Genomic DNA, 11,058 nt, shown 5'->3' with positions numbered 1-11,058 from the left:
TTCAGCAGCAATACAAGGAATCTTCTCACAGCTTCCCCAGAGGGGGTTGTCAGCTTTTTTTTTTTTTGTAACCAATTTGATAGGCAAATATGAGTGTTTCAGTGAGCTGCACTTTAGGTAGTAGTGGAGTCCTTTCTGGGCTGGAGTGGACCAGGTGTGAGTGGAGCCCCAGGTCATGTGACTATATATCTGTGCACTCATGTCCCTCACCCCACCCAAACCACTCACCAGAAGCCGCTCACAGCATGGTTAAAAGGGTTTATTGTTAGTTCTAAGGACCAAGGTTCCCTGGTGGGAGTTGGGTCAGGTACTCTTCACACTGGCCTATAGGTGCCATTGTAGCTAAAAGGCGGAGGCATCAAACAGCTCCCTGCCTCCTCAGGAACCCAGCGCTGAACATGGTTAGAGTCTTTGTCCTGGGGCCACACGATCACTGCGTCTCTGGATGCCAAGGATGGGTCCTCTGGGAAGAAGTTGAAGGGCCTCAACAGGAAGCCCACAGAGTTTCCAGGTGTGGCTGTGTTGGGGATGTCCTCTGAGTGGGGGATGTGGAGGAAGCCCACTGTCACCCAGGCTACTAGGTCCTGTGGGAGAAAGGGAATGAGCAGGTGTGGCAGTTCAGAAAGGAGGAGAAGGGAGCTATCTTCAATGGGGACGGTGCTGAGCCCTGACCACCAGAGGCCACTGGGGACCCTGGACTTTTTCAGAGCCCTGGTGATGCAGAGTTTCAGAGCTATGGCTGCTAACCACAAGGTCAGCAGTTCAAATCCACTAGCTGCCCCTTGGAAGCTGTGGGGCAGTTCTACTTGCTGCCGACTCACCGGCAATGGGTTTGGTTTTTTTGGTTTGGGGCATTTTCTGTCATGCTGAGACCCTTTCCGCCTCACCTGAAGCCCAGTTTTAGAGGTGGGATGCTCTGTAGTGCTTTCCAGACGTACTCTCCCCACCCTACCCCAGAGTAAGGTCAGGTCCAGGCAGAGGGCAGATTGGGCCCCCCGTTGGTGAGAGTGGTCTTGGGCCTGGGCCTAGAAGGAGGCAGGGCCAGAGTTGGGCAGGGCTGGAGGCAAGGTCAGTACCTCATTTTCAATGTCCTCATTGTCTTGAAGAAATTCTTCAAAGACCACAGGTGGGTCCCAGGGGTCATTCTGGTTGTAGATGCTGCTGCTGTGTAGCTCCGACTCCCGATACTTGGTCACTGCTAGGGGGTACCTGCCAGGGCAGAGGAGAAGCCAGGTGGCTTTAGGTTGGGGGGCATGGGGCTCCTAGCCTCTCTCAGGGGACATCTTCAGGGTCAGTGATGGGGGAAAGTTATTGCCTTCCCAAAATGAGAGATTGTATCCTTAGAGCCAATGAGTTGGCCACTGTCAGCAGAGGCTTAGGGTGCTCGGCATGGGGTCCTTCACCCCGTTCCCCAAGTGCACAGGCATGCACACACGGATGCAAACACAGGCACACACATAGACACACACACAGTCACACACACACGGGCAGAGACACAGGCACACATACACAGACACATAAACAAAGACACACACACGGACATGCATTCTGTCTGAGGGGAGCCCTTGCTCCCACCCCCAGCTCACCTGGCCCAGGTGAGAGCCCGCTCCTCCTGACAGCCTGGGAGCAGCACTTGGCTGGCCATAGAATTGATCTGCACTCGGTAGCTGCGCTTGTGGCCCCAGGGGTTCTTCTTGGGGCTGGTGAAGAGCAGGTACTTGGGCAGGGCCCGCCCAAAGCGAAAGGCAGCCTGGCGCTCACAGTGGAGATGTGTCTGCTCTAGAGTGGGCTGTACCAGGTAGTGTCCTGGGCTCCAGGGGTTAGTGATGTTTTGTAGCTTCATCCCTAGTGTCTGGAAGCTATTTTTGGTGCCTGGAGGAGTGCAGGAAAAAGGAGAATGAGGACCAAGCTCCCGACCTGAAATGCTCTCGTTCTGCACTGGGGTCTCCATCCTGAACCACATACAAAGCCAGCCACAGTCAGGGACGAAGAGGATGTTTTGGGGGGCATGCAGTGAGCTGAGTGTGGGGGCAGAAGGGGCTAAAAGCCCAGAGGAGCTGGAAGGTTGTATGTTGTCAGGGCAGCTACGACGATTCTGCTGTGACTCTGGGTGGGTCCTCAAGGAACTAGCCCCAAGCTGAATGGCTGTGGCTGTATCCTCAAGAGAGAGCAGCTCCCAGGCCAGAGAGATGGGGCAGAGGACCCCTCTGGGCCCAACAGGGAGAATAGGTGGCTTTGTTATGTCAAGTATGTCACGTATGTCACGCTACACTCTCTACAGGGACACAATCCAAGAGGCAGGATGAGGGTCCCCACCCAGAGCACTAGTCAGCTATGGTTCGTACACTTCTGGACATTATCCCACAGTCCTAGTACACATTTCTATTTAATCCTCCTCTTTATAGCATCACTGAGGGCAGTGGTGACTCAGTGGTGGAATTCTTGCCTTCCATGCGGGAGAGCTGGGTTCAAGTCCTGACCAATGCACCGGAAGCACAGCCACCACCTGTCTGTCAGTGGAGCCTTGTGTGTTGCTGTGACGGTGAACAGGCTTCAGTGGGGCTTCCAGACTAAGATGGACTAGGAAGAAAGGCCTAGCAATCTACTTTCAACAATCAGTCAATGGAAACTGTGTGGACCACAATAGTCCAATCTGCATCTGATCATGGGGATGACTCAGGACAGGACAGTGTTATTTGTTCCATTGTATATGGGGTTGTCACAAGTCAGGGCTGACTCAACAGCAGTTAACAATAACATTATAGGGTCAGCAGCCCTGGGTGAGGACATGGTTCACATCAGCACAACTGAGGTAAAAAGCTGGCACTATTAACTATCACCACTTTTCAGGGCACAACAGCTTGTAGCAATGCAGGTTTTTGCAAAGCAGGCTGGGCAAGTGCTCATGGTTTTTTGCCCCAGGAGAGCCTTAGCGCCATCTCCTGTGAAGGCTGCCTGACCGGCAGGGTCCCATTCTGCTCCCAGCCCGAGTCCTACCTGCGACGTCCAGGTCTACGCGGTAATGCACCAGGTGGGTGTGCATGTTGCCAGCCAGGTGGGTGTGTAGGCGCATGCCGTGGTGGAGCCCCTCAGGGGTGTAGAAGGTGGCATGGATGTAGCCAGTGGCATGCATCTTGGCTTCCATTACTCCATTGGGGTAGAAGATGAAATCCCAAATGTAATCATAATTGTCAACTGTGGAAGTGGTTCGCAGCACCAGCACCTGGCCCTTCAGCCCTGCATAGAAGTTAAAGCCTCCCTGGTAGTTGATATCAAAGTGCCGCCTAAGGGGCACCCCTGTGGGCATCTCGAAGAGGCAGAGGGCGTGGGGGTAGTGTACCGGGCCATCAGCATCGTAATAGTGGAGGGCGTCCAGGTAGGTGGCTGTATCCGGGCAGTCGATGCCTGGGGCTAGCTCATGACTGAGCCTGCCCAGGCCCCAGCCCAAGTCCATGTACTTGGTCTGCATGCCTGCTGGTGTGTGTCCTGTGTAGAGAGCCACTGCCTCCTGTATGCTCACTTCATAGGCCACACGCTCCCCTCCGAAGCGCACATCCAGGACCTGTAGCCCAGAGGAGGAGCGCAGCCGGAAGGCGAAGCTCCAGTCCCCGTAGAGCACAGCATTGCCCTCTAGCTGGTAGCGGTGGCCTTGGGGCTGAACCAGGCGGGGCCCATTCATGGTGATGGGCTTGGAGAAGGTTCCACGGGGCCTGTAAGAGGAGAAGAGTGGGGTGTCCTCGCTGCCCTGCAGTGGTAGGTCCTCCAGAACCACGACATCTACCTCTCCGTTGTCATACTTGCGGGCCAGTTCTTCTGGGCTCCTGTAGAACTTTCCATTGTACCAGACTTGCTCTACCACCCAGTCATTGGCATCTTGGCTCCCGTGGTCCACAAGCAGCTCCAGCCCAGTGGGGTGCAAGAAATAGCCTTCCACATCTTGCTGCAGGATAAGCCAGGACCTGCGCTGGTCAGAAGCCAGGCCGCGGGGGGCCGCGTCGGTATAGGTCAGGCACCGGTCTCCACAGTCTAGTAAGGAGAAGCCTGTTGTATTAAGGAAGAACTGGTGCAGCGGCTTGGTGGCTTCCTGTAGCATGTGGTCCAGGAGGGCATACTCAGCAGTGGAGACGGGCCTGGACGCCCAGGATGGGTGGTGCCCGTGCCTGGGGGGCAGCACTTGCATATAGGAGGGTGATGGTAGGGGTCCCACTGCAAACTCAGTGATGTTGGGCTTCTCCTGGGCTCCAAAGAAGATGACAACGTGGGCTTCCCGGACCGGACGCCTTTTACCTTCATCCAGAAACCTCAGCACATGTTGCTTCTCGGGCAGCAGCATCTCAATGAGGAAGATGGAGTTCTTGGCCATGGTCAAGGCTTTGGCGGGCTTCAGCGACAGGTCCCTCTGGGACCAAAGGAATTTGTGCACAGCCTTCAGCTCCTCTGCGCTCAGGTCCTTGAACACCCCAGCCTTGCTGCCCAGGGAACTTTGAGAGGGCTCAGCCTCCGCCAGGGTCTGCAGTGCCAGGATCCCGACTATGGCCCAGCCAAGCAGCAGGGCCTCTTGACCCATTGTCCTGGAATGTGGTAGAGGGCATGGGGTTAGTTGTGCTATAGGAAGAAATGGACCTCCACCAGGCTGGGGCTTTGAGTACAGTGTCCCTTAGCCCTATGGTTTCCTGCAGACCTAGCTTCTCCCTCCCCCACTCCAAGTTGGATCAGTCCATCTGCAATGGTGCTAGTCTATTCTAACCCATGGCTCTGAGGGCTGTGCCTGCCGTCTCCTTGCTGATTTGGAAACTAATCCTCTGTGGCCTTGTGGATTTTCTTACCAATGTAAGGCCCCTCACGCCCCCTTTTCTGCACATTTTCTTATCCTGGCCAGACCTTGCACTCTTCTCTTCACCTTAGCACACTGCAGCCAGTGTGTGAGGGGTCAGAGCAGCCCTGAGCCCCTGCCCCATCCATAGGCAACCAGTGTGTATTCTGTTGGGCAGAGGCATAAACTGCAAAACTATACTTCTGATGAAACAAAGTAGGTTTTATGTAGACACACTTTGAAGTTTGGAATAGACATTAAAAGCATAGGCTCTGAACTGGGCTGCCTGGGTGTCATGGATTGAATTGTGTTCCCCAAAAATATGTGTCAACTTGGTTAGACCATGATTCCCAGTATTGTGGGGTTGTCCTCATTTAGTGGTTGTAATTTCATGTTAAAGAGGATTAGGGTGGGATGGTAACACCCTTACCCAGGTAACATCCCTGATCCAATATACAGAAAGTTTTGTCAAGAGATAAAAAGAAAAGGGAAATAAGCAGAGAAGGGGGACCTCATACCACCCGCAAAGCAGTGCCGGGAGCAGAGCACGTCCTTTGGACCCAGGTTTCTTGCAGAGAGAAGCTCCTAGTTTAGGGGAAGATTGATGACAAGGACCTTCCTCCAGAGCTGACAGAGAGAGAAAGCCTTCCCCTGGAGCTGAGTCCAGACTTCTAGCCTACTAGACTGTGAGAAAATAGATTTCTCTTTGTCATATTTCTTGTCATATTTCTGTTACAGCAGTGCTAGATGACCAAGACACTGAGTTTGAACCCCTGTAGGTCACACTGTACCAGTTGGGTGACCTTGGGCAAGTTACTTAAACTCTCTGGGTCTCAATATTTTCTCAACCATGCGATGGAAATAATGACAACAGTGCCCCAGTGCCTGCACCCTCTGCAGCCAGAGTGAAGTGAAATTCTCCTATATCACTTAAAATACTAGATGCGCTGGCATTGGCGGGTTGTATCCTCATGGCTTATTTAAAACGAACAGGCTCGTTTGAAACTCAGAACCTGGGGCTATTCCCTGCCAACCACAGCTACCAGCTCCAGGCTGCCAGAGGGAAAGCAAGGGTACACCTTGAATTACGTTGTTTGCAGTCTAAGCAGACCTGTACAGAGAGGGGGCATCCCGAAAGTCCAGTTCCCCGATTCTAGCCAATGTCGAGCTCTGAAGTAGGGCCTTCTAGTGGCCAGGCCTCTACATTAACACTTTGCTGCGCACACACAATATTGTCTATTTAGGTAATCCTGTTAGTGGCTGTCTCCCCCCACAAAGAAGTACACTCAGGGATTTTTCTTTTCTTTTCTTTTGTCCACAGCTCCTGGAAGAATGCCTGGCACAGAGTGGTGCTCACTGAGTATCTGTTGAGTACTTTAACAAACATTGAGAATAAAACAACCAGCCAGTGGTGGAGACATCTTCCCACACGAGGGTGGGAGTGCCAGGGCCCCTCTGACCAGTGCACCTGCCTTTGGAAAATGGTGGAATTTGCTTCTTGAGTTTCAACCAAGCCTCCCAGGGCAGAAACTTCCCCTGCATCGCTGCATTTCAGGGGGGCGGCCACAGGAAGCCTGCCTCGGACCCTGCCATCTCTGCCTCTGATGTCTCTTCTACTTTCTTATCCTGGCTGTGTCCTTACTGTGTCGTCTCTCGAACCCTAGCTGGAGTACAACTGCATGCTTATCGGTGAGCTCTTCAGGGAAGCACCACCGTGTGTGTCGTCCCAGGTGTCCAGGCGTTCACGAGCCTCTGCAGGTGGTGTCAGAGATGGCAGCACAAGCAGTCTAAACAGTCTGGATGTCAGACATGTTGGGTGTCAGGAGAAGAAAATACAGCAAGGAGGGGCCTGGGGGCATGGGCGGGGAGGGGCTGGGGATTTTAGACAGGATAGCAGAAAGGCCTCACGGAGGGGGTGACATCTGAGTAGACCTGATGGAAGTGAAGGAGGGAGCCAGGGGACACCTGGGGGAGAGATCCATGCATGATGGGTGAGGGCGGGGGGTGGAGAACCCAGTCCACAGGTGATGTCAAGGGCCTGGGATCAGTTCTCGGTCACTCTCTGCACCTGGGCTGAGCGCCCGGGCAGACTGGCGGGCTGATGACTTCACGTCAATACCACAGTCCACTGTCCCCTCAACTGTGGCCCATGCTCAGGACTTGCCTAGTGGCTACAGCAGGATTCTTGCTTTCCCAGAGCTTTCATTTGTAGCTGCCTCATAGAATCTACAGCAGATTTTTATAACAAAGAAAAAAATCAAGAGACCAAATAATCAGAAAGTGAAAGCTAAATCAGTTGCTCACTTTTTGAAATAAAGAATGCACGTTGGTGGATATGACGGTGTGCAGTGCAGGGATGTGTCACCATCCTGGTGACCCTGAAGTTCCAGGCACATATTGAGGGCAGCCTGTAGCATTTTGGAAATCCCTCTGACAGTAATTAAGGATCCCTGGTGGCACAATGGCTAACCAAAAGGTTGGTGGTTGAACCCACCCAGTGGCTCTGTGGGAGAAAAGACCTAGTGATCTGCTCGCATGAAGATCTCAGCCTAGGAAATGCTATGGGGGAGTTCTACTCTGTCACGTGAGGTCATTAGGAGCCAGAATCGACTCAATGGTACCCAACAACAACACCATGACTGTAATTGCCTTTGTGTGAGGCCTGTGCTGAGCATGACTTTGGGAGGAAACATAGCAGAGTGGTTATAGAATGAGATTTTGAGTTCGAGGGCCTGGGTTTGAATCCAGGCTCTTTGTTAAATGTGGGCAAGTCAGTTAACTCCTTAAACCTCAGATTACTCATCCATAAAATCGGTATAATAACAGAATGATATGAGTATCATAAGATAGTCGAGAGGAGCAAAAGAGAGAAAATGTATATAAGGTACCTAACTAATGTTTTTGATTCCTAGAAATCACTCAGTATATGTTCTTGTTAGCTGCCGTTGAGTTGGCCCCTGACTCGCGGCAACCACATGCACGATGGAGTAAGATACTGCTCTGTTCTTTGCCATTGCCATGTCTGGTTGTGGATTGGACCTTTGTGATCCACAGGGTTTTCACTGACTGATTTTCAGAGGTACATCACCAGGCTTATCTTCCTAGTCCATCTGGAAGCTCTGCTGAAACCTATTCAGCATCACAGCAACACTCGAGCCTCCACTGACAGATGGGTAGTGGCTGCGTAGGAGTTGCATTGCACCCGGGTCACCGCGTGGAAGGTGAGAATCACCACTCTCATCCAATATGTGTTAGCTGCTTTTATTTTGACAACAACTACTGCTGCCGGGAGGCCCTGGGGAGGAGGGTGTGAATACGGGTAGGGCAGAGGACTCTTTGTCCTGGATTGCGTACAGACATGCATGGGTTTTTCTCTTTGGCCCGCCCCCTAAGCTTGGACAGCGCTTTTAGTTCACATCCATCTTAGGGACAAAGTAGTTTCACTAAAAGACTTCTTATTCACCTTTCTCTCTTTCTAAAGTTTTCATTTTTCATTCCAACTCATCCTTTTTCCCTCTCTCACATAAGTTGTTGATCAGCTCATGAATTCAGCTTCCAGACCAGTTTGTATTGCCAGCAGGGAAGGCCATGTCCGGCCACTTGCCAGCCAGGGTCACACCCACCTAGCTGCCTTTTTGTCAACCAGAACATGAAGAGAATGTAACCCTGAAGAATAACAAAGACACGACTTCCTTCAAAACATAGCAGCTGTTTCTCCTGCCTTTATCTAACTGGTAACTAAGTTTTTTCAAACCTAATTCCTAAATAGCTCTTGATTGCCCCCCAGTATCCCAATCTTCATTATCACTCTTCAGGTCAGGGTTTCTCAACTGAGGCATTATTGACATTTGGGGCTGTCCTGTGCACTGTAGGATGCTGAGGAACACCCCTGGCTTCTACTTGATAGGTGCTAGTAGCACCCCTTGTACCCAGTTGTGACAATCAAAACTGTCTTCAGACATTGCCAAATATCTCCTGGGCGGCAAAAGTGACCCAGCTGAGAACCACTAGTCTAGGTTTAGCCCTCATATTTGTCTGGAAACTGCAATAAGCCCCCTAATTCCCTGACTCTTCTGTTGAATCTCTCCCATCTGTCCTTCACACTTTTGATAGGACTCAAATCTGATAATGTTCCCTTCCCTCTTTGGGTGAGTTTCCCTGACTACTGAATATAGTTTAAATTATTTTATTTGGCATTAAAACCCTTTACAGACGTTCAGCCAACATGGTGCCATAGACAGAAGCACCATGCTGTCCCTCCACAGCAAAGACCCGAAAAACAAAGTAAAAGACAAATGACATTCCTGGAACCCAAAGTGTGAAATGAAGATATAAAGAACTCGGCCGAACACCGAATGGAATAAGAAACTGACGGAGGACAGAGAGGGAGGAGAGATACATATGGAGGCCTCCTATCAGCTAACGCAGCATGGATTCGCCATCTTGGACTCCTGTCAGGGATCGGTGATCAGAGAGCACAAGAAAGCAGCTTCATGGAGCTGCCAACAGGAGACAGCATCTGATAACCAGTGACACACCCTTTCCTACCCCACCTCCTCTCCCCAGTGCTCTACCTTCAAGCTTCCTGGCTGGCTGTGGGGGCTTGGCAGTCCAGAAAGTGCAGTATCTGTGGGGCTTGGATTCACCTCGTCCACATCGGGAGATCTGCAGACTGGGAGTACGGGAAAGCAGCTTTACGAAATTCCCAGCAGGAGGCACAGCACCCGGTAATAACTGACATACTCTTTCCTAACCCCACCCTTTTTCCCTCCCGCCCTCAGCCTCCTCTGCTTCTTTCCAGCCACAGTCTTTTGGCCAGGAGGCAACTGCTTTGGCCCCGGGCAGCTTGGATTCAGCCCACCGACACTGGCTGGCAACTTAATCTGGTGTTGCTTCTTCCCATTTCTTTTGATATTTCTTCCGTGCCTCCCACCACCTCCCCCTCCTTTCTCTCGAACACCTGGCTCTGTGTGCCATCTTTGCTTCTTCTTGAAAGGGTGCGAAGCCCTGCTCCACCTTGGAGCCATTCCCCTGGCATGTGACACCACGCTTGTGGGATCCTTGGGGCTTTTTTTTTTTTTCTCTCATTTTGTTTTGCTTTATTTTCTTTTCGTGGCTTGGTAGCCCCTTCTAGCTGGGCTGCACTGCACAGCTTAGGAGCCACTCCCCAAAACTGCACAGCCAGGTAGGTGGGATCCCTGGGGCATTTCTTTTTTTCTTTCTTTGTTTTCTTTTTCTCCCTTTGTGTCTTTCTTCATTTCTCAGTTCTCATTCTCTGTACTTACTTTCTTTTCCTGTCTCCTGAATACCTGGTACTCTGTGACACCTATACCCCCTCTAGCCAGGCTATACTGTGCATCCTGGGAGCCACTTCCCCAGTCTTCATGGCTGCACCAGTGAGAGCCCTGGGGGCTTTTCTTTCTTTTACAAATTTTTATCTAGTTATTTTTTTTCTTTTTCCCTTTTTCTTTTTCTCCATTTCTCAGTTTTCTCATCTCTCCACTCCAATGGCAAGCTCCTTTAGCACTTTTTTCCCCATCGTTTGTTTGTTTGTGGCTCCTCTTTCTCCCCTCTTTTCTCTTTCCCATAGCCATATTAGCTTCACACATCACAACCTACCCCCTCTTTCCTTCCTACCTGCACTGTGCACTAAATATCACACCCTTGAGCAGCACAGGCATGGCCTAATGGAATCTGCCTATCACTGACTCCTGGCCTACCCTGTTGGTCCTAGTACGTCCCACAAACAACCCATCCCATCCCCACTTCTTCAGCTGGACCTGCCCTGCTGCACTATAGCTGCGTGAACAGCCCTGCCCATTGGACAAGGAGGTGAAAAATATCATGACTACAGATGAGCAAACAAGGAATGCACAGCCAGCCTGCTCAGACATAACCAAATAAAACAAAAAAGCAGGATGAAACAAACAAATCTAAAATCAAGAAACAATGAAAATAACTACTGAATGTTCTGAAGACGGCAGACAGTATCAGAAAATAAAACAAACAAACAAAAAACAGGACAAGATGGTTCCAGTAGGCATCCAAAATAAAACACATTCCAGGAGAAGAAAAGGCACTAGAACTACCTGACAGGGAATTCAAATCTCTAATGTTCAGAGCTATCCAATAGTTGAAGCAAAAAGCAGATAAAAATGAGGAAAAAACAGACAGATTTATGGAACAGGCAGACAAATGCATGGAAAATGCAGACAAAAAAAATAGAAGAATTCAGGAAAATGTAC

The 11,058-nt window shown here is 50.9% G+C and overlaps 1 protein-coding gene across 1 annotated transcript; it reads right to left on the bottom strand.

The window, feature by feature from the left end:
- Nucleotides 1-245: 245 nt before the first annotated feature.
- Nucleotides 246-10,550, bottom strand: LOC100668068 (diamine oxidase [copper-containing]-like). The gene is made up of 5 exons (XM_003410007.4): nucleotides 9,388-10,550; nucleotides 2,998-4,571; nucleotides 1,587-1,872; nucleotides 1,077-1,209; nucleotides 246-584 (listed from the first exon to the last, which is right to left on the bottom strand). The coding sequence occupies exons 2-5, from the start codon at nucleotides 4,565-4,567 to the stop codon at nucleotides 315-317; spliced, it is 2,259 nt and encodes a 752-aa protein (XP_003410055.1). The 5' UTR covers nucleotides 4,568-4,571; nucleotides 9,388-10,550; the 3' UTR covers nucleotides 246-314.
- Nucleotides 10,551-11,058: the final 508 nt, after the last annotated feature.

Source organism: Loxodonta africana, chromosome 22 (assembly GCF_030014295.1).
Source record: "Loxodonta africana isolate mLoxAfr1 chromosome 22, mLoxAfr1.hap2, whole genome shotgun sequence".
In the NCBI taxonomy this organism is placed as follows: Eukaryota; Metazoa; Chordata; class Mammalia; order Proboscidea; family Elephantidae; genus Loxodonta; species Loxodonta africana.
The sequence above is the reverse complement of the archived record's forward strand: the minus strand, read 5'-3'. Positions and strand labels throughout refer to the sequence as shown.

What these genes read in the sequence shown, in the direction of transcription:
- LOC100668068 (XM_003410007.4), bottom strand. Translation starts at nt 4,567, where the DNA reads ATGGGTCAAGAGGCCCTGCTGCTTGGCTGGGCCATAGTCGGGATCCTG. An exon ending in CGTAGACCTGGACGTCGCAG is followed by an intron (nt 1,873 to 2,997) that starts GTAGGACTCGGG and finishes GCACTCCTCCAG; the next exon opens with GCACCAAAAATAGCTTCCAG. An exon ending in ATGAGGACATTGAAAATGAG is followed by an intron (nt 585 to 1,076) that starts GTACTGACCTTG and finishes TTTCTCCCACAG; the next exon opens with GACCTAGTAGCCTGGGTGAC.